This window comes from Solanum stenotomum, chromosome 2, assembly GCF_019186545.1.
Source record: "Solanum stenotomum isolate F172 chromosome 2, ASM1918654v1, whole genome shotgun sequence".
NCBI classification, from domain to species: domain Eukaryota; kingdom Viridiplantae; phylum Streptophyta; class Magnoliopsida; order Solanales; family Solanaceae; genus Solanum; species Solanum stenotomum.
The window spans coordinates 17,763,038-17,787,350 of record NC_064283.1 but is presented as its reverse complement, the minus strand read 5'-3'; the positions used below and the strand labels follow the sequence as shown (position 1 = coordinate 17,787,350).

General features: G+C 34.9%; 1 protein-coding gene across 2 annotated transcripts; it reads left to right on the top strand.

Moving 5' to 3' along the window:
- The first annotated feature begins 19,377 nt into the window (after positions 1 to 19,377).
- LOC125856876 (U-box domain-containing protein 35-like) lies at positions 19,378 to 23,902 on the top strand. 2 transcript variants are annotated; one of them, XM_049536525.1, is made up of 11 exons: positions 19,378 to 19,674; positions 20,533 to 20,651; positions 20,729 to 20,847; positions 20,974 to 21,188; positions 21,290 to 21,344; positions 21,491 to 21,761; positions 22,051 to 22,152; positions 22,219 to 22,647; positions 22,785 to 23,549; positions 23,688 to 23,772; positions 23,839 to 23,902. In XM_049536525.1, exons 1-11 carry the CDS (start codon positions 19,446 to 19,448, stop codon positions 23,853 to 23,855), a joined length of 2,406 nt encoding a protein of 801 aa, XP_049392482.1. In that variant the 5' UTR covers positions 19,378 to 19,445; the 3' UTR covers positions 23,856 to 23,902. The 2 variants fall into 2 exon arrangements, with proteins under 2 accessions (XP_049392482.1, XP_049392483.1); XM_049536526.1 differs by having other exon boundaries at positions 21,281 to 21,344; positions 21,503 to 21,761; positions 23,839 to 23,901.
- The last annotated feature ends 411 nt before the right edge of the window (positions 23,903 to 24,313 follow it).

Sequence of the window (24,313 nt, the reverse complement as noted above, 5' to 3'; positions counted from 1 at the left end):
GACCTCCAAAATTTGTGACAGATTAAAAGGCTTGTCACAAATTTTGAGCAATTCGCCAAGATGCTGGTGCTGTCATTTGCGAAAATTTGTTTGCTCAATTTCTACGATGTTGAGAAAATTTGGTTGGAATTTATAGAAATATTTTGGTATTAAATTTGGAAAGTATATGACACTATTAATTATTTACCTAATAAAACTTGGTTTCACATTTAGATAAATTAGTGTGATTACCATATTTTGAATTTTTCTTGTCACTTTCTTACTACTACTTGATTCGATAAATCCCACATACAAGCAGATTATTTAAATGTAATTACAAGTAAGTTTATTTAATAAATTTATCATAAATAATAATCAATTGATAATAATAAATTAAATTACACGAATGATTAATTATATTTGATATATTGCATACGCAAGCATGTTGCTTAAAATGTAATTGCAAGTAATTCTATTTAATATAATTCTTTTTTACTCATAGTGATCTTTTTACTAAGGATAAGGGATAAGGCATAAGTATCTCTAGACTATGACCGAAATCTCAGAGACACATCTTAACTAAACTAAGACCCTATTACCCCCCTGAATTCATTTTTTTAAAAAAATTTGTGCACCTTTTGTACGTGGAACACTCTGTGACTCCACACAATTGAGGTGCGTGAAAAATATTTGGATGCCATGTAAGTAAAAACAGGTGTACAAATTTAAAAAAAAATGGGTTCAGGAGGTAATAGGACCTTATTTTAGTTAAGGCGTGTCTCTGAAATTTCGGTCATAGTCTAGGGGGTACTTATGCCTTATCCCTTAGTAAAAAGACCACTATGAGTAAAAAAGAATTATATTAAATAGAATTACTTGCAATTACATTTTAAGCATTTTAAAGTAAATTTGGTGGTTTACAAATTCATTGTGAAAGGGTGGTATATAATATTAACATTCAGCCATATATATATTATGAACATTTTGTGTTGCATTTTCACCAAGATAACAACAATATATTAAACTAACATGCACTCATCAACGTTACAATGATAATTACACCAATATCATGAATTTGCCAATCAATTGTGAATATTATACCAATATTATGAATATCACACTTTTGATTGCTTAAAATTTACAATTTCTCATAACCATATATATAAATTCACACACGCAAAAATTCTCTTTTTATTTATTTATTTCCAAAATTTCCCTTCTCCTCTGCAATAGGAACGCCGCTTCAGCCTTCAACAGTCGCTTCTCATGTTCATTGTTTTACCACTCTTGCTGCTCTTCATAAATGTTGCACATGTTTACAACAGCCAACCCGCCTATGTGGCGCCCTCACAGATCATAATTATTATTTAACCCTTCTTAAAAGTCACAATCTTACTGAAAAGTCACAACTTTCATAAAAGTTACAACTCGTTAGAAAAGTCAGAACTCTTCATAAAAGTTACAACATTTCACAATAGTCACAACTTTTCATAGAAGTCACAACTTTTTCACAAAAGTCACAACTCTTCATTTTCATTCACACCTTTTAAAATCCAATACTTAATTCCAAGGCACCAAAATAAGAAAGAATAAACAAAGAAAATTGATTCCATTAGTTATTTATTTCCAAAATTGCCTTTCCCCTCTACCATAGGAATGCCGCTTCAGCCTTCAACAACCGCTTCTCCATTCATTATTTTACCACTCTTGCCGTTCTTCATAACATTGCACATGTTTACAATAGCGGACCCCCCTATGTGACGCCCTCACAGATCATGATTCTTATTTAACCCTACTTAAAAGTCACAGCCTTACGGAAAAGTCACAAATCCTTAGAAAAGTCAGAACTCTTCATAAAAGTCACAACTTTTCACAAAAGTCACAAATCTTCATTTTTCATTCACACCTTTTCAAATTCAATACTTAATTCCAAGGCACCAAAATAAGAAAGAATAAACAAAGAAAAAGGATTTCAATTGCAATGCGACAATACTACTCTTGTACCTCTCAGTCCACAACTCATAGCACTGGTGAAATGGTTGAATTCATTACATTTTATTCTTTAGTAAACAAACATTTTATTTTTTCCACTATTATTTGTAGGTTTTTTTTCGCTACAAGGGAGTCAAATTCAAATACATTAATTAAGCTTCTTATGAAGTGTGTTTCATTCCTCAAAGTTTTCTTCCTCCTATTTTATGAAGCTTAATCATTACTGTAAGTCATAATGATTCATGTAACTATTGCAATTTCTTTTTGCTATTTCGGTGGCTTTTTTTTAACTCTGTTAAAAATTCCAACAAAGATGATTGAAAATTAATCTTCTCTTTTTTCCCTTTCTACATGTTTCTTCATATAAACAAAGAAAATTGATTTCAATTGCGGTGACATTACTACTCTTGCACCTCTTAGTCTAGAACTCATAATGCTGTTGTAATGGTTAAATTTATTACATTTGGTTCTTTAGTAAACAAAACTTCTATTTCGGCCAATATTATTTATAGATTTTTTTCACTATAGGGGAGTCGAATTCAAATACATTAATTAAGTTTCTTATGAAGTGTGTTTTGATGTTTGCGTAATCAAGACACAACTTTCAATGCAAGTGTCTACAATCGTCCAATAGTAAAGTAACTCAACCAAGGATTGGGGTTAAGTCCCAAGGGAATGGGCTTGAAAATTAATAGAAAAATAAAATTTAGTTCTAATTAGTCATAGCTAAAAACATTTTTGAATATAAACATGTCAAATCTAAGGGGTGACGCAAGCGTTAATTATCAATGGGGGTTTGTCACAAGTAAACAAAAACAACAAAAATGCAAAGAGAACTAATCAAGGAGATAGGGTTCTTGGGATGTGATAGGAATACGGGATAAACTAAACTATTGGGTACATGCTTTTGATAATAAATCTGCTGAATATTTGTGACTAGGCTAGACTATAGTGGGGGTAAATTCTCTCTCGAGCAGCTTACCTCGAATCAAATGGGTTCCTCTCAGACACCCACTTGCCGCATAAAGAACAACCTCCGCCTTAGCCCACTCACTCTTTTGAGCTGAGTGTGTGGGAGAGGGACTAGGGTTCACTTTCTCGAGCTGAACATCATGTCGACCCAATCCCACCGGCCATCAATTTAGTAGTCTTAGTTTTATGACCTCTCTCTCGAGCAAGCCAAAAACACAAAGGTGAAATCGTATTTGCAACTACAATTTTATCAAGTTCCACCACAACTACTAAACGAAATCACATCTAAACAACAAATAAATCATCAGCAAGCAAGACCCAACAGATAATCTAACCCATATTCACAAAATCACACCCCAAGAATTGGGGTTTTAGCTAGACATGTAAAAGAGATAGAAATTTATACCAATATGAGTTTGCATTCAAATGGGTATGAAGATTTAAGTCTTAAAACAAGCCAAGAGTGAAGAATCCACAAAACCCAAGTTCAATTTCTTGGAGTTGAAACCCTTTGAATCTTCAAGTTCTTCAAAATCCTCTCCAAACTTAGAACTCAAAAATAGAAGCAAAGTTTGAAAAATTACTGTTCAAAGCTAAAAATTCGATACTAGAATAATAATTCTCAATGAGTATTTATAGTTTTCAAAAATTTGTGCTGCGAAGGATCACTCGCGAAGTTAGTCGGAATCGCCGATCAACTCGGCGATCTGCATTTGGTCTATTTCATCGTCGTCTTGCATTAGCCTTCAGCATCGTCGCATTTTGGATCATTAGGCGACATAGTATTGCTTCGCGAAACTGCTCGGCGACATGCCGACACCTATTTGATCCTTTCCTTCAGGGCTCAGCACACTGGAACAAAAGGCAAGAATAAGACCTTTTGGCAACTCGCCGAACGGGTTCGACGATTCTCAGATCTTCATTTCTTCGTTCTTTCAACTACTTTTGTTCATTTTTGCTAAGTAGTATCGATGATTTCCCTCAAACTTCAAATACCTGAAACTTAAGGGTTTTCATCAGATATTGAGATAAAATATGCATTTGAGGACACTAATTCTATCAAAATATAGCCTTAAATGAGTCCAATTTGTGGACTCATCAACAACCCCAACTTAAACTTTTGCTTTTCCTCAAGCAAACTTAGGTTTAGCCGTTAAAAAATGAGGTCTCGAATAGTGCTACACAAGACTCAATCATGAATGCACACAACAAGACTCAAGTTACTTATGCAAAGATCAAATGTGCACTAGTCAAAGATTCAAGTTGTGACTCACCAATATCAAAGAATATCATGCTCACAATACTTGCTTCAAATGCAAGTTCAAGCTTAACCAAAGTGTTCAAATTACCCTCACACAAGGAATGATTCCAATTTAACACACAAAGGTTTAATCATTTAAAGTTCCAAAATCAAATGCAACTCTCACTCTTACAAGGAAGAACACAATGCATGCTTTCACCCATAGGTTTGCCCGTATTTTTCGATCAACATTTGTTTCGGCTCACTCAAGATCAAAAAGGTCTTTTCAAAGCTTGTAATGGGGCTGAGTGCAAATGTATGGTCATTTAGGCTTAGTGACTTTCATCCTCATTAAATGTGGTGCTCACAACACTTCATTTCCTTTTCCTTCATCATTCTTTTTAGTGCTCATAAGTCATCCTATTATTCACTTTTCATGGATTATTTGGAAACCCCATTTCTTTTGTACTTTATTCCACAAAAAAATCTCTTTTATTTTTTATTTTTTTTATTTGGAGGAGTTCCATTTTTCTCAAAACCATGAGTAAGAAGGACTTTCTTGCACTACTTGATTTGCCTTCTCTTTTCACCACACCCCAACTTAGGATTTTGGCCTAAGTTGGCTATTCAACTAACCAAAACTTCATGAGAATTATGGGTAATGGATAAAGAAAGGTCTAGCTTTCATCAAGTTTCTTCCAAAGGAAGGTAAGGTTCAAGGGGTGTTCAAGAGAGGTTCACACATTGTCACACCCCAAATCCGGATGTGATGGCACGTGTCCATTTCCCACCGGACACGTCAGCCTAACCCAACCACAACGATAGAGAAGTAGAAATACGAGAATAAAAGATAATAAATAAGCGGAAGACTTTAATTAAGACTCAACACTACCCAGAATTTGGTTGTCACATGTACAAACCTCTAAATACAGAATTCGAATAAAAATATACAAGTCTCAGAGTATAGTTCTCGAATAGAACAAAACTGAAAGTAAAGATAACTCAAGGGCACGTCTGGAATGAACCGCTACCTCTCGAGTATGTCCCGAAGCTCAATCTGCTAAAGAAAATACTAAGCCGAATCTGAGAGAGAGCTGTCAACCTACACAATTGTGTAGAAGCAAGGGTGAGTACCGAAAACCACAGGTACTCGCAAGTAACTCTAAACTAAGCAAAACTAGCAGCTACAAACAACTCCTTTCAATCCCAACCGAACCACCGAAACTTCAATCTAGCAGCAAACCAACCAACCTATACTAAACAGATCATATTCAACAGCCAGAACCAACAGTATATCCTCATCAACCTCAGATCAACAAATAAGAGCAAGTAGATCAAATTCCACATAAGAAGGGTAAACCGATACAATCCACACATCACAGACAAAGATAAGGCAAATGCGATGCAAAATGCAATAATGATGTCATGTAGTCGTGATGCATGTCTGTCCTACGATACACATCTGTTGACGTAATCAGTCCGCGTTGAATACTCAAATCAGAACCCATGGGGGCCACACATGGACCATGTATCACCGCCGGAACCAGATCCCATCGGCATCCAAATCGCTAGCCGGAGCTAGTCCATCACATATATCTATAGCCGGAGCTAGTCTCAACTGTGTCTCATATCCATCCATCCTCATATCAGTGTCTCAGAACTCATGCAACAGATAGTTCACACATGGGATGAATAATGAATATGCACATGTCATCAATCACAATCATATCACGATCCATCATAGTATTACACATCATCTGTCTCAATCACAACCATATCACGATCACATCATAGTATTACACATCACCTGTCTCAATCACAACCATATCACGACCACATCATAGTATTACACATCACCTGTCTCAATCACAACCATATCACGACCACATCATAGTATTACACATCATCTGTCTCAACATCAATGCCTTTATCAATCATAGCCTACTTATGCTCTTCTATCCCCTCAATATCAGTTATCACATGACTTATTCAACAAATTCAAGTCACATATAACACATTTAGCTCGTTTTATTCCCCATCTTTCATTTATAACAATTTCAATCAACAAATAAAACACATCCTCAATCCCCATTACTCCCCAACACAATTAAGAAAGTAGTCATGCGTAGTCTAAGAGTTTTACAAAGTTTGGAGCCACTTGCCTTAAAACGAACTCCAAAAGTTACTTGACTTGAGCCTTTCCTTTCTGAGTATAATCTGGATCACGATAATCTATTAAAACAATTATTCACAATCACAATTCGAGTCCAATGACACCAAAATCAAGAAATTTAGGTAAAAAGGGCAAAACTGTCCAAAAGTCTCATACAGGAAAACGATACCCAAATCTGGAATTTTTTTTATGTAAAAAGATCCTTAAAGTATTTGGAAGCTAATGGTGAAAACCAATTTGAAAATGGAGTTGAAATCAATTCACAAACTCAATTTGAAGGAAAATCCATGTTCTTGAAGAAGCCTAAAATATTCGGATCCGAAACCCCGACTCGAAAATGAAATATATCTTGAAAAACATCTTAACCATGCTTAGATAAGTTCAAATATGAAATTTCATTAAAAACGGAATTAAGATCGACCTTGAAATTCTCAATTTATCAAACTTTAATTTTACTGGGAAAGTCCAAATTGTACGCGGTTAATATGATGAAAATAATCGATAAATCAATAATTTTATGTTAAAATCAGTTTACCCATAACATAAGGATCGTAAATATACCTTTTTCATCAAAAAGGGAGTCCAAATCGATAAAACCCCAATTTTTCCCAAGAGGTTTACGGATAGGAAAAAATACCAGGTAAAGAAATTATGAGAAAATGTCGAATTGAAGATTGAATACTAACCCTCATATTAATTCAAGAAGAAACTCGTAAGAATCACTCCATTCCGATCTCTAGAACTCCCGATATGCTCAAAATACCAAATGAACACAGTCTGAGATTTTTATAACAGTACATGACTGTTATGCACCAGAAAAACAGCAGTTAATCTTTCGCTAAAAAGGTCGTAATTTTCTCATACGATAGTGAAATGACCCGATTTTTTGTAAATGTCTTAAATAATGATAAGGACTTGCTCGTTCAATCGGAGCTCAATTTCATGCTCGTTTGCCCAGTCAAATATCATTTCTACTCTGTAAATAATTATTTTTTATTTGCCATAAAAGTCCTATCTCGGGTTAGCGAAAATGCACCAAATTTGCAGATAAGTCCTATAATTCATGCTCAAAATTTCAGAACTTTCGGAAAAAATTTTCGACCTTTAAAACTAATAATGAACCCTTTAGTTGCCACAATTTGCTGAAATAGTGTCAAAGCATTCAAGAAGCTTAAAAGCTCACCCAAAACTCATTTGGCACTTCCCGAACACAAACCAAATATGCTACTAGCTTGAAAATGACATTTTGGACTCAATGAAATCGTCAAAATTTGAATTCGAGGTCTCCTTGACCCGGTATCCGATAAGACGTCAAGAAACTAACTTTAGGCTCAAAAACTCGAAACGCACTCGGGGCCTCTAAAAATTCAACCAAGACTTATTCTAGACTTAGAATTACCCCCTGTATCCAACGGTGCCCTCGGAATTCCATTTCAAGCACCGGAACCTCGTTTGTTGACCAAAGTCAACTCTTGATCAAAATTTCACAATTTTTGCAACTTAGGACCTCAAATCTCCGTTTTAACTCCAAATTCGACTCCGTAAATTCTAATAGACCCGTTTTGACATTCTAAAACTGCTGGAATCGACGGAAATCCGATTCTAGTCTCGAAACTCCAAATGACTCAAAATAGCACTTTTAACCAAACTTTAACTCTTAAAAACTCAACTTTCCAAAAACTCAATTTTTCATCAATTTTCCTCCAAACCAACTTCGAAAATACAACAATTAGGACTTGGGGCAACTATCGAGAGGGGTAAAACGGTCATTTTATGAAAATTTTCAAAAATGACCTTTAGGGTCATTACACACATGCTCACAAGGTAAGTCACAAAAGAGGTATATGTCAAATTGGCTCAGACTCTTAGAAGTTGCCTAAGATCATATCAAGAGATAACATCGCTTAGTTGATCGGACCAACGGGGCAAATTCTAGGATCTATCATGCATGGTTCAAAGTAAGCTCATCACACTAGGCATTGACACTACAGTCAAACAAGAATCCACGCTTTCGCTAGTGTGCAATGATCATCACAAGAGACTCAATTCGATACTAGGCTAGTCATAACGAGATATAAAAAGTTCACATATTGTCTATGCAACTTTATTTGGCCTCATTGTAGCTGCGTATTCATGTTCGTTCGATTGAGAGCACTATTCAAGTCATCGATATTGATTGGAACCGATACTTAAATTTTACAAAAGAACAGCCACATTCAACACATGAGAGGTGGCAAGAATTTTCGGACGGGTCAAAATTATTTTGCAATTTAAAACAAAAGGAGCCACAAGCTCAAACATCAACATAAAACAGTGTATCAAACACAATTTTTAAACAGAACAACCCAAATACATACACAAAAACACGACTCACAAATATCACACATAATGTAAGCCTCACCCCACCACAATTAAAAAGTATTTGTCCTCAAATGCAAATGAAATAAAGTATCCAAAAGTGAAAGTAAGTAAGACAGAGAGGGAAGTAGAGAAAAATCCTGTCTACACAGTCGCTCTATCTGTCTGGGCATCAGTTCTCGATGTGTCAGCTTGAAATTTGATAATTGCCCTTGGAGCTTCTTCAGAAGATTTAGCGGCAACTGACATAATGTCCAAATCATGAGCCGCAAAAAATGAGTAGATAGCTGTGAGAATCCACATCTCCATGAGCGAATAGTGGGGTCTCAGGGATTTGTTCTTTTGTTGGCACTGGGCTTCTTGCCCTCATTATCCATTTTGGGAGGATTTGTTGCCTTTGTATTTTTCCTGAAATTTTTCGCTCTTGTTTGTCAATGTGGCATATCTCTTCCAGCTACATTTGGTCTAGCCATTTCTGCAAAGATTCGAGAGAAAGTTAGAAAGTATTCAGACAAAAACAAGGTAGTTCAATTGCAGAATCACTTCGCCGAACCAATTGGCGAAGCGCGCAACTACTTAGGGGGTTCATCGAGTGCAGTACATAGAGAATACAAGGATGCAGACAAAGGGCGAACAAGGAGTTTTTTGGCGAGGCGCCGAATGCGTTCGGCGACATTATGATTCTCGCTGAAAGTTATAGAATTCAACATCATATTTGGCATTAGATTAAAGGCGAGATGGGGATTTTAGGCGAACCGCCGAGTGGTTTAGCGAGTTCGACCCAGCTTGCCAAATGATCCAACGTGCCTGCTTTCGATCCAACTTTCCCAAATTCAACCCTGTGACCCCCAAAAACAAAATTAAGTCATGCACAACTCAAATTACTCAAATTAGGCTTAGACCTAGTGACAATTATGCAAAACCCATGATTTTTCATCCAATTTAAAGCGCAACCTTCAGGAACTAACTATTTAACTTAGTAAGGGCAAAATTTACGAACCTAACATGCAAACAAATATTCTAATCCTACCAGAGAGGCCCATCACACATCATCAAAGTAATGCCATTTCATTTGAGTACAACTTTCGAGGAAAGAAATGTAGGGCTGGGAAACCAACCTTGGATGCTGATTAAGATGCTACTGAGATGCTAGGCGACAATGCAATTCAGATCCAAACATAATTTAATAACCGAAACACAATAGAAATGCAGCGATATTGAGAATAAGACTAGGTGCGAGTTTGTAAAGTTTGAAAATGAGGGAGAGCATAGGAAATTGAAACTTTTAACCCTTTGGCTTGAAAAACTGTCCAGTTCTTGCCCATTTGGCGCCATGCCAAGCAATCACCTTCCTCGCTGAGTTTTACAGAATCCCCAGTTTCTGAGGGGATCCAAATGACGATACAAATAGGGATCACTGAGCTGATCGGCGATCCGCCACTCATTTCTTTGGGCCCACTGAGTTTTACAGACCCCATACCCAAGCTGGGTTGGATCAAACGGCGGTGAGAGTCGAGTCGCCTAATACTTCAGCGACCCGTCAACCGACATTTCCCTCGCCAATCTCTTTCTTTCCAAATGCTTCCCCCACTTCTTCGTGCACAATTAACACACCATTATTTCTAAATCCAACATAAAGCAATAAAAAGGGTTTTGGGTTGGCTCCCAAACATCGCCTTAGTTAATGTCGCGACACGACGCAAATCAATACCTAGTCCTCATTTTCGGAGTCTCCCATGGTGTAACTAGGCGAATCCTCGGCAAACGGTGGATAGCGACCTAATATCAAATGACCTATCTGGGCATCTTGCAGTTGAATAGTCATGGAATTTGCGATAGTTGTATGATTCATCATTTCAATCTTCTTTCATCTCATTCAACATCTTGTCTTGTTCTTTGAGTTTTTGTTGAATGAGCGAGAGGACTTCGTCATTTGTGTGCCCTCCTTCTTCTTCCTCTTTGTACACTCTTGAAGGAAGGAGTGTTTGTCCCTTTTCAAGGCTTGTGTTTCCAACTCCAAGACTTTTTTGGATGAGAAATTCAATTGAGTTAACACTGCATCCCGCTCTTGTTTCTTGTTGGTCTCCTTGTTGGCTTCAAATATACCATCTAGGAGTTTGGCTACGACTTCATAGGATTGGTGTAGCATACCACCCGCAAAAAGTTGATCAGGGTTAATTCTATTTTTGGGTCCCAGACCCCTATAGAATCTCTCTAGTAGCACCTTGTCGGTCATCCCATGAGTGGGGCATGGCTGCAACACTGCCTGAAACTTCAACCACATTTCCTGAATAGTTTCATCCCCTACTTGTTTGAACGTTAGGAGGTTGTCCCTAGGTTTAACAGTTTCAAGAAGGGGTGATCTATTTGAGACCCATAATGATCCTTCATATCCATTTTTCTATTTCAATACACAAACAAGCAAAACGAAACTAAAAGTGAAGTAAGTGAACTACAATTAAGAAGAACGAAAATTTTATCAAACTAAGAATTCTCAAATAACACCACTCCCCGACAACGGCGCCATTTTGATGTTTATGTAATCAAGACACAACTTTCAATACAAGTGTCTACGATCATACAATAGTAAAGTAACCTAACCAAGGGTTGGGGTCGAGTCCTAAGGGAGTGGGCTTGAAAATTAATAGAAAAATAAAATTTAGTTCTAATTAGTCATAGCTAAAAACATTTTCGAATATAAACATGTTAAATCTAAGGGGTGACGCAAGCGACAATTATCAATGGGGGTTTGTCACAAGTAAACAAAAACATCAAAACTGCAAAGAGTACTAATCAAGGAGATAGAGTTCTTGGGATGTGATAGGAATGCGGGATAAACTAAACTATTGGGTACATGCTTTTGATAATAAATTTGTTGAATATTTGTGACTAGGTTAGACTATAGTGGGGGTAAATTCTCTCTCGAGCAACTTACCCCGAATCAAATGGGTTCCTCTTGGACACCCACTTATCGCATGAAGAACAACCTCCGCCTTAGCCCACTCACTCTCTCGAGCTGAGTGTATGGGAAAGGGACTAGGGTTCACTCTCTTGAGCTGAACCTCATGTCGACCTAATCCCATCGGCCATTAATTTAGTAGTCTTAGTTTTACGACCTCTCTCTCGAGCAAGCTGAAAACACAAAGGTGAAATCGTATTTGCAACTACAATTTTATTAAGTTTCACCACAACTACTAAATGAAAACACATCTAAACAACAAATAAATCATCAACAAGCAAGACCCAACAGATAATCTAACCCACATTCACAAAATCACACCCCAAGAATTGGAGTTTTAGCTAGACATGTAAAAGAGATAGAACTTTATTCCAATATGAGTTTGCATTCAAATGGGTATGAAGATTTAAGTCTTAAAACAAGCCAAGAGTGGATAATCTACAAGACCCAAGTCCAATTTCTTGGAGTTGAAACCCTTTGAATCTTCAAGTTCTTCAAAACCCTCTCTAAACTTAGTACTAAAAAATAGAAGCAAAGTCTGAAAAATTACTGTTCAAAGCAAAATTTGATACTAGAATAATAATTCTCAACGAGTATTTATAGTTTTCAAAAATCTGTGTTGTGAAGGATCACTCAGCGAAGTTAATCGGAATCGCCAATCAACTCGGCGATCTGTCCTTTGGTCTAGTTCATCGCCGTCTTGCGTTAGCCTTCATCATTGTCGTGTTTTGGATCATTAGGCGACATAGTACAGCTTTGCGGAACTGCTTGGCGACACGCCGACTGCTTCTTTTCACCACCGATTTGATCATTTCCTTTAGGGCTCAGCACACTGGAACAAAAAGCGAGGATAAGACCTTTTAGTGACTGATCAAACTGGTTCGATGATTCTCAGATCTTCATTTCTTCGTTCTTTCCACTACTTTTGTTCCCTTTTGCTAAGTAGTGTCCATGCTTTCCCTCAAACTTCAAAAACCTGAAACTTAAGGGTTTTCATCAGATATTGAGACAAAATATACATTTGAGGACACTAATTATATCAAAATATAGCCCTAAATGAGTCCAATTTGTGGACTCATCATGTTTCATTCCTTAAAATATTTTTCCTCCTATTTTATGAAGCTTAATCTTTTACTGTAAGTCATATTGATTCATGTAACTATTGCAATTTGTTTTTTCTATTTGGTGACTTTTGTAGAGTTCTTTTAAGAATTCCCATAAGGATTATTGAAAATTGATCTTCTCTTTTTTCCCTTTCTACAAGTTTCTTCTTATACCTTTTGGAAAATTTTCTTGTGGGTTGTGCTATATTTGATAACACACAACAACAAATATGTGATCACTAATACGAAACCAATGGTGAAATTTGTTAAAAGAACGAAACATATTGCTCTCTTGCTTGCCACACTTAGTATATTATTTTGATTGTTTTATCTTAAATACAAACATTTTGCAGGTCATTGTACTCTTCTTAGAATATTAGTATAGAGACAATTAGTCCACTTCTTTTATCACAAGGACTAATTTGCCATATTTCTTCCTCTTTTCTTTTTGGGCATAATAAGAGATTAAGTTTTCTTGAAACTAACAGACGTCCAAAATACACTATAACAAATATAATTTTTATCGGCAATAAATATGCACATTAACGAAGAGAGCTAGAGCCTTTACTGACATTAATTAATTGTCATTAGATTCAATGTCGCTATAGACTTTTGGGACATTTATAGAGAGTACTAATTGCCTCTGAAATTACATATTTAGAGGTGTTAGGCTATTAATTGCCGTTAAAGATTATTTTTGTTGTAGTGATAAATCTTTCTTTTGGCTTCTTTCAATTAAATTTGTGAACTGTAAACTTGGATACAACCCGACAGACTATCTTTTTGAAAAATACGTTAAGCCACATGCCTTTTTTTTCTTGATTGTTAGGAAAGTAAGACCGTCTTTATTATTATTTATGGATATTTGTGAGTTCAAGTGCTCACAAAATTATGATGTGAGATTTTAATATGTTATGTATCAAAATTTTGGTTTAGAATATCCAATTGTTAAAGTTTCATTGAGATGTCACCTACTGCTTGGCTGATCATTGCATTAATTCTTTGTAACTGCATACTATAGCCATAACAATAACTATGGTTCAATTCTAAATAAGTTGGGGCTGGTGATATGAAACTTAAGCAATAGTAATGACTATCTGAGACAATGAGGAAAAACCTTTATGCTACTAACAATTTTAGGGTCATTTTTAACATATACATGATACGACATACTATAATAAAAAGAGATTGATAGAGGTTGATAAGAAAGGAGCCGAAGGTCCTCCATTTGAATTTAGTTGATTATGTTCTTGTATGGACGTGATGTTCCACATTACTTGGGAGTGTTGTTGTTCGAGAATTTTTGGTCTCTACTTTAATGTCTGATGTTGTTCTTTATAACTGCTTGGAATTTAGAAAATTTCGTTACTTCTGACCAACTATTTCATAGAGATTTTCTTAGACTTCTTTTTTATACTTAAATCTCTCTATGACTCATAATTTTGTATAACAAAAATGAAAATTGAAAAAATATAGCACTTTGAGATTTCAAAGGAACATTTTGCCTTAAGATAAAATGTTCTTGACAATGTAACGTATGCATCAAAATTATGAATATTACCAAATGATCATATGTAAGCTTAATAAAATAGTTCAATCTCCATGCGAAGCACGAATACTTTACCTAGTTTATATATATTTGTGTATAAAAAGGTAAGTCTATACGACAAACATGTTAACACCAATGTTGTAACAATTAATTCACCACTAATATGAATAAGCCAATCAACATTAATCAATGTTGGATATAAGTGCAAGTAACATTCATCAAAAAAATTCAAATTTCAACATAAACCAAAAATATTCAAATGCATAATTGTTTTTGTAAAATCCAAAAAAATAAAACAATAATACACCAATGTTAATTCTGTTGCGCAAATTTAGGGCAAGTCTTTTTGTTATTTCCGAGTGTACCACATTTACTACAAGTGACTTTACTCCTCTTGACATTTCCTTCGTTGAATCACTTCTTACGATCGTTATTTGGTGGTCTGCATAGTAGTTTACTTGCAATTGATGGTATCATTATCTGTTTCAAAATATGGGATGGAATATCCCAAGTGCTTTCGCAAGGCAGTGGTTCAATTGGAATTGCATAAGTATCTTGAAAATTCTTATTACTATAATAGACTGAACAGTAATCTTCGCAATGTTTGTTTCTGTATCTGATAGCTACAACTTTGTGACTATAAGAAATCTCATCATGTTAAAATCTTCGACAACTACACATCCAAGTATTTAGACATACCGTATCTTTTTGCACCATCTATAGTTATATGAAGATATTCTGTTGATGCGCACACCTTCATTTGAAAACAAACCAAATTAATAATTAAAAAAACCAACATACTATAAAACCTTAAAGAATTGTTACTACTTGCAATCATACGATGCAACATATTTTTATTGTCCTCTAACATTTCATTGTACTTATTGGTTAAGGTTGTTGTAGTTTTTCTACCTTCTTCGTTGTGCTTCTCATTTCAAGCTTAAATTGTTTTGCGCACAAATTCCAACAAAGGCACCACTGACAACTTTCTTCCAATCAGAATAGCATTATTTATTGACTTCACAATGTTACTTGTTAATGTCCACGTCCTCTTTACTATTGAATGCAAACAAGGTCATTTTTCATAATTTGCTTTCTCTAGATATATATGCACGATATTTTGGATTAATCTGATCCATTCTTCCCATCAGTTCATCAAATTCTTGCATAGTATATGTTTTTGCCAAACTGAAGAATAATCTTCTCACCTCTTTAGTATCTCCACGTGTTTTCTTTAATAAATTGGTCCACATATGATTAATACATGCATAATGTTGAAATTCGAGATAAACCACGACAATAGCATTTCATATACTCTTATTTCTATCAGAAACAAAGCACATACCGTCTCTGTCACCAAATGTATTTTTGAAATTCTCAAAAAACCACAGCCATGAATTGTCATTTTCTGAATCAACAATGTCGTATGCAAGTAGCAAAATGTGTCCTATAAACAAACCAGATTTTACACCATAAGCCACAAACTTAAATTGATATATGAACAATATACAAATATATATAAAACAAATTGAATATCATACCTCCCGAATCTAATGTGCTAGCTATCAACATTGTTCCTTTATAAGTTAATTTTAAATGTGTACCGTCGACTGCCACTATTGGTCGACAATACTCTCATCCTCTAATACTGACATCAAATATTGTAAATGAATATAAAAAATAATTTTCATTTTTTTTTTTTATAATTCACAATTGTCCCTTGATATGTTGCTTCCAATATATATAAATACATCGGTATTTTTCCATATGATTCTGCAGGATCAATTTCTTGAAAGCCTTTTCCTCTCCATGCTTGCATGTATGTTAATGAAATTCCATGTATCCTTATCATGTCTGCTTGTATGTCAGTAGGTGTGTAAATTATTTTTGCATCAACAATTTTTTGATTAACATTGCACCAATCACGCCACTAGTAGACTGACGCTTTGTATGGATCTTGTCCTTCAATGGACACGTATGTGTATCGCAAAATTTTCTCACTTTGAATAAATCAGACTTATTCAAACACGATGATTTAAAAAGTCATGAACAATTATTGATAGGACATTTCAGCTAATAACTGTTAAAATACAATCACAAATAGGCATGGTAAGTTGTTGAAATATATATTGAATAATTGATATACAAAAATATATTTCTTACCAAGTACATAGTACTCGACCTAGTAGCAATGAAACAAAATTCCCTTAAAAATGCATATCGTTTCATAACTTCTGATATAATGTGCTTGTTTGGATAAACTTGATCTTCTTCCACCAAATTGTGTTGAGGATTCGAGACTATTTCAGTTCCTTCAATAAATTCATCCAAAATTGGATCCACACCAGTCAAACATAGGGTATTTGATCTGATAATTTCTTGCCTTGTTGATTGGACACCAATTTGGTACTGAATGACTTTCATAACTCTATCTACACATGTTACACATAATTGATACTTTGAAAAGTAATCAAAATTACATTTTTTTAATCTAAATAAACTTGGACACCCATATCGTTATGAATCTTCATTGGTGGAGATGGACCACTCACGACACATTTGAGTTTTAAATGAAAAATTGTCGTATCCACACCCAATTGAAAAGCAATAGTAGTAATTAAGCCTTCGTATTTGGTGTTCGCATAATATATCACTCCTTCAATATTATAATCCATATACTTACCTGTGTTAGATTACAACTTATTGTTAGTCAATCTCCATAATATTTAGTGAATTTATTAAATAAGTATTATCACATATATCACATATAAAGAGAATGGTGTTTTCAATGTATTCAAATTAAACAGATTGGTTTACAAAACTTTTTTGCTTATATGAAAATGTTCATCTTATTGGTATACAAAATGATTTACAACCTAAGTTAGTTTTCTAGTATGAAATATACCAACACAATCTAATAAGTAATATAACCAATTTATTATTTCTTCTCTAAACTTTCAATGGATATACTTTAATTCATATATATCAAATATGGTGTTTACAAAAGTCATTAACAACAAATTCATTTATCTCAAATATGGTGTTTACAAAACACCAAAAAACTAACAATTACTTCAATACATGTACCAAGAATACGTCAATTGCACCAGCAAACTATACCAAAATAAATAAAGAGTGTTGATGTTTATTAAAAGCCTAATATACAATATTGATTACACTATATCATTTACAAAAAATACACTATCAACCAACCTATTTACCAAAAAATATTCACGGAATGACGTTAATACATGACTCAAAATAGACCATCAATTTCACCAAATAATCTACCAAAATACAATCACTAATACACCGTCATAATCAACTTAAAAAACCCCTCACAATTACACCAAAACAGATGCCAAAAAAACAATCACGAACCGACAGATTAATAACAAGTTAATATACACTATCAATTACACCACATTATCTATCCAATTTCAATTCCAAAAAATGATGTTTTTAAACGACTTAAAATGCATCGTCCTATACAATCATACAATCCTAATATGGTCGTATTTCGAATTAAAATTCAAGAAATAAAATTACTGTAACAAAAAACCATATACCACCCAAATAGTTATAAGACACAGAAATAAAAACACCAAATATGTTACATACATTAATTAAAAGAATCACCAATTCAGTCGTTAGTTATCACACGTACATGATACGTCCCATTGTCTGTTGTGTTGAAGTAGAATTGAAACGATGTTGATATCTATAATTGAATAATCTTTCAGAATAAGGAGGTAGAGAGGTTATTTTTTGTTAAAAGGCATTTTTTTTTTATGGGAGAGGACATATAACCAATTTGAGTAAATTGTAGAAGATAAAAGAATGGGAGAAAATCGTGGGTCATTATTACTATGCTTCATGTTTTGTTTTGTTTTAAAAAAAAAATATTTCCTATATTTGAAAAAAAGATATTGCTGTGTAGGTGAAAAAAAAACTATTGTTATATAGTGGTTATTAAGTCTCTATATTTGTGTACTTAGTTTTTTTTCCAAAAACAAGATAGATATAAGATTTAAATTTTTGTCCACACCTAGAGGTACTTCAATGACGGAGCTAGAAATTTCACAAAGAATGTTAAAAAATTACACAAGTATTTTTTTTTTTTTTGGATCAGTGAGTGTACTAAAAAAAACTGCTTGCTCTTTTCAAAATTTGAAGAAGGAAAAAAGGCTTTAAACGCTGCAACACGTGAGATTCCAACTCATGACCACCTAAAGCCTAAATTTTAAATGTGCGCTAGAAATCACTAGGCTACAACACTTCAATGTTTCAAGGCTGTCCAAATATGTTATTTAATCATTTAGCGTATCATTTTACTTATATATAGTACGTTATAATTTTTCGACGAAGGGTGTTCGCTTGAACACCCTGAGTATATTGTAGCTCCACCACTGAGGTGCACCCAACCATCATCATATGATTATATGATACTTTGAACGTGGATTCACACATCTATATTTAAATATCTTTTAAGAAATATAACACTAATATATATGATCTAGAAAGGAGAACATGCAGTCGCGTGAACCCACGAAACCCCTCCAAATATGCACCTTAAAGAAAGGAAGCTTAGAAAAGCTTTGGCATGAAGTTACAACAAACTTGATATATTTTGCTACATGAACTCCTATGTAAATGTTTTTTTTTTTTTTCCATTGAAACACTTCGAATTTGTAAGAAAAAAAAAACACGTCGGATATTTAGGGGAAAAAATGATGAGTGTTAGTAAAAATAAGATTTTTTGGGATTTTGCATAAAATTAGGAAGAGATAAATTATAAAATATAGGCATAGAATTGAGTAATCCATAAATGAAGGAAAGAAATATGAAAATAAACAATGAGGGAAAGGAAAAAAAAGATTTTTTTTTTTTTATAAATAATTTTAGAGTGTTTAGTTATTGTGACCATACAATGATACACACACAATGGAGACATTTTCGATTCTTCTCATATTAAGCAAACAATTCGGTGGTTGTTACATAATATTTTCTTGTAGTCATCTAAACAATCACTTTGAAATTTTTTTAAAAATAAATTGAAAATATATATCCCAAGTATAGGGAAAGAGAAGAATTAAAGAGGGAACTTTGACATATGATGAATGTTTAGTAAGTTGAAATTATTGAAAAAGGATAAAATGTGGCTCCCAAATAATAAGGGAAGCCCTGGAAGCAAAAAGGGTAATGGAAATGGGACAGGAGTAGTTGCACTTGCTATTGATAAAGATAAAGGAAGCCAATATGCAATAAAATGGGCTACTGATAATTTGGTTAAGAGAGGACAAACTCTTGTTCTTATTCATGTTGTCACCAAGCCTATTGCTTCACAATGTATGCTTCCCATCTCTCTTTCATTATATATAATGTTTCCCTTAAATCAACTCTTCTTGTGTGTATATCTTTGAATTTGATTTTATGTATTATTGATTCGGTTTATTGGTTTTCAGTCTATAAATACGCTTATATTTTTTATCGGTTTATCGTTTTTGGTCCTTAATGATTCGGTTTTTAGTTTAAACAATAAGAAAATGTTTATAAAACAAATATATGACTTCGCCAATATTTGGCTTGACAAGACAATAATGTAACTTTAGAGAGGCTCATAAAATAGAAACGAGGGATAAGACACAAGTATTCCCTAGACTATGACCGAAATCCCAAAGACACACCTTAACTAAACTAAGGTCCTATTACCCCTGAACTCATTTTTTTGTTGTAATTTTGTACACCTTTTGCTTACGTGACACACTCCGTGACTCCACACAGTTGAGGCGCGTGAGAGATATTTGGATGTCACATAAGCCAAAAAGGTGTACAAAATTACAAAAAAAAAATGGGTTCGGAGGTAATAGGACCTTAGTTTAATTAAGGAATGTCTCTGGAATTTTGGTCATAGCTAGCGGTACTTGTACCTTATCCCTAGAAACAATAATAACTAGCATATTTTTTAAGGTCAAACATGATCCGAGATAAATATATTACTCAACTTTGTGATTTAGAACAAACATATCACTCATTAAAAAATGATGCATGTATATTTTGTTTGTCTAACAAATAGTACATATATACCCTCATTGTCATGACAATGGGTATTTCATTTCATATATAATCTTTGCTTTAATTTACTTGGTTGATCATTAGTGTACATGATCCAGTTTGAATTCCTAATGATGTTATCAAAATATACAGATGGAAACTGTGGTGGTGTTCATGTTGTAGATGGAAATTTATCTCCACACGGCCAAAACCTTGAGAAACAAACCAAAGAATTGTTTCTTACTTTCCATTGCTTTTGTACACGTAAAGATGTAAGCACTCTTTTCAATCACATTTTCATCAACAATATCAATTTTTTTCTTCATGATCTATTTTTTATTTTGAACAGATTCGTTGCTTGGATGTTATACTTGAAGATGCAGATGTACCAAAAGCACTAACAGAATATTTATCTAGTGCTGCCATTCAAAATTTGGTTCTTGGAGCATCTAGGCATGGCTTTATCAGGTCACATCTTTTAACATTAACCAACTCCCAATTAGTGCATCAGTAGCGAAGTCAGAAATATCGCGTCCCATATTGCATTTGATATATATGTGATATAAAGACTCATAACTCAAGTATCTGTGACAGACGGTTGAAGGTTACAGATATACCAAGCAGTGTATCAAAGGGAGCACCAGATTTCTGTACTGTTTATGTCATCTCAAAGTCAAAGATCTCTTCTGTGAAAAATGCTTCTCGCCCGGCCCCTATGGCATCGCCTCTTTATAAGAAAATACAGCAATTGGAAGAACATGTTCATGGTGGTGGTTTTACCCCTACTGCAACTAACAGGGCCATCCATAGTATGACTGTCATCCATGTTTTTTGCCTGCTTTTGTTCTTAATATCAGTACATTTTTGTTTAACTTACCTTGTCAAGTAACTACATGTGCAGTTGGATCAGTCGGTGACAGGTCTCAACGACGATCATTTGTAACTGATGACAGCAGAAAAATTGGGTAAGTTTAAAGACCTGTTATTGTTATTGCTATTGCTACACCTATTTGAACATTTTGCTCCAAAAGAATAACATGTCCGGCTTAATAAATCAAAAAATGAATGTGGTGAGAATTATATATAATGTATAGACACTAAAGCCAGTAAGTTTTGGAAGCAGGTCACCGTTTGATAGACGAAGAGTCATCCCTTCAAGGATTTTTTCTGACCTTTCTGAAGCGGATACTGATTTATCATTCGTCAGCTCTGGTAGGCCAAGCACTGATCGTACATCTTCCTTGATGTATGATGGCATGGATTCTGGCCGTATTTCACAAATATCAACAAGTTCAGATAGTAGCTTTGGCTCGGAGCGCTTGGGAGCTAGGGGGAGTGAGCTCAGCTCTTTCAATGACTTCTCATTATCCTCATTTGAGACTGTAAGTTTACCTTTTTCGTATGATACACAAGTAACTTCTTCAGGAAACACTTGATATCGACGAAAACCAATGTATCCTTAATGCAATATACAATATATTGTGGTTTACTGCTCAGTTACCCTTCTTGATTAGTCTTAATTCACGTTATGAGCTATCTACGGAGAACTGAAAGCAACAAGCTAGGAGAATAGTAAGTTGAACCTAGGAAGCATGATGCATAGCCATCTATTTTCTTTAATTATGTACGGAGCTCATACAGAAGCGCATAATCACTGTTTAAAATTCAAAGGACGATGGAGAGGCCGAAATGAGAAGGCTAAAGATGGAGCTTCAGAGGACAATGGACTTGTACAGTACAGCATGCAAAGAAGCACTGACAGCAAAACAGAAGGTGAATAAAACTCATCTCATACTTATCAATGGGATAGGATAGTTTTTTTATATGCTATATGTGTAGTCAGTGGAGCTCAATCTATGGCGGGTGGAAGAAGAAAAGAGACTGGAGGAGGCACGGCTTGCAGAGGAAGCTGCAAAGGCAACAGCAGAGAAGGAGAGAGATAAATATAGGGTTGCCATGGAAACTGCTGAAGCAGCTCAAAGACTTGCAGAACTTGAATCAAAAAGAAGAGTAGATGCTGAAATGCAAGCCCATAAAGAAGCAGAAGAGAGGGAGAAAGCAATGATGAACTTAGGTCAAGTTGATTTTAGATATAGGAGGTACAACATTGAAGAAATTGAAGAGGCAACACAATTTTTCTCTGATTCTCTCAAGGTTGGAGAAGGAGGATATGGTCCTGTCTACAAATGTTATCTTGATCACACACCAGTAGCAGTTAAGGTCTTACGTCCAGATGCAGCACAAGGAAGATCTCAATTTCAGCAAGAGGTACAGTATGCATATTGAACTTAATGTATGTTTATGAAACAAAAAGTGCAGTTTCAAGGACATATCTTCTGGAAGCCTAAGAAATGATAGTGTTAAGTATATTAAGTAATTTTCGCTTTTGTTTCTATTTAACGCAGGTTGAAGTCCTGAGTCGTATGAGGCATCCTAATATGGTACTACTCCTTGGAGCTTGCCCAGAATATGGTTGTTTGATATATGAGTACATGGCAAATGGAAGCTTAGAGGAACGTCTCATGCGACGTGGAGATAAAAAATCAGCACTCTCATGGCAGCTTAGATTTCGTATTGCAGCGGAGATTGCCACTGGCTTGCTGTTTCTTCACCAGACCAAGCCAGAACCTCTGGTCCACCGTGACCTCAAACCTGGAAACATTCTGCTTGACCATAATTTTGTAACCAAGATTAGTGATGTTGGACTATCAAGGCTTATCCCTCCTTCTACTACTGAAGAAGTAACACAATACCGGATGACATCTGCAGCTGGCACATTTTGCTATATTGATCCAGAGTATCAACAAACAGGCATGCTTGGGGTTAAATCAGATGTTTATTCCTTAGGAATTCTTCTTCTGCAATTGATAACAGCCAAGCAAGCAATGGGCATAACTCATTATGTTTCTCGATGCATTGAGAAGGGGGAAGAGCTTATAGAGATACTAGATCCTTCGATTTCTGATTGGCCAATCGAAGAGACCTTGAATTTTGCAAAGCTAGCACTCCAATGTGCAGAACTGAGGCGGAAGGATCGGCCAGACCTGGGCAAAATAGTTTTACCTGAGCTTAGTCGATTGAGAGCATTGGCCGAAGAAAATATGGGTCCCTTGGTGATAGGTGGAAGTGCTTGCCCCTCCCCCAGCCACAGCCAAGCATCTACATCACAGGCAAGTTGGTGAATCAATAAATTCTTCTATATCTTATTGTTAATACTAGTTAGAAAATGAACTATATATCTAGTAGCGTGTGAATATCTTGCTAGTGATTTGTGACAAAGAAAGTAAGTTGTAATACATTATGAGCAGGAAATGTCAAGTGACCCTCGAGTGAATTCTGGTTTAAGCATCAAAAGTGTTTCAACTTCATCTTATTCACAAGAAAAACAATCAGGTACGTAAATGTTGTATATATTTTTTTGTCTTTTGTAAGTGGAGCTGACCCCTCTATGATGCGCAGGATCAGGGGATGAATAATTTTAGTTAACCAGTACATAAATAATTCAGAATAGCAACTGTAGTTTTTTGCTATTCTTCTGTTGTATATAGAAGGATCCATAGCTCGGGCTTGGATGCCACTGAAGCTTATCACAGCATACTGTGACTTTGTTGTATAATGTGTTCAATTTTGGGTTAGATTCCAAGGGCAGAGAGATTTGGGAGTGATAAAATAATAATATTAGCATTGTAACTTGTAAATAGTTTTTTTACCTTATGGTTCCAAGTGAACAGTGAGCCCTAGACATCTGGATAACAGTTGTAGTGGATGTTCACTTTATTGAGTTGTAAACAATAATAATGTATTGGAGTCATTTTCTGGTGAAATATTTGTACCAAGATGTATAATAAATCTTGGCATTTTCTCACTCTCATTGTTTTCTCTCGAGTTAATATCTCAAAAGATCACTCAATTTTAAGAATTTATCTAGCAAAGT

Coding starts and splice junctions, on each gene's coding strand:
- LOC125856876 (XM_049536525.1), top strand. CDS start 19,446: ATGTTTAGTAAGTTGAAATTATTGAAAAAGGATAAAATGTGGCTCCCA. Junction 21,189..21,289: donor AACTAACAGGGCCATCCATA/GTATGACTGTCA, acceptor CAGTTGGATCAG/TCGGTGACAGGTCTCAACGA. Junction 21,345..21,490: donor GATGACAGCAGAAAAATTGG/GTAAGTTTAAAG, acceptor AAAGCCAGTAAG/TTTTGGAAGCAGGTCACCGT.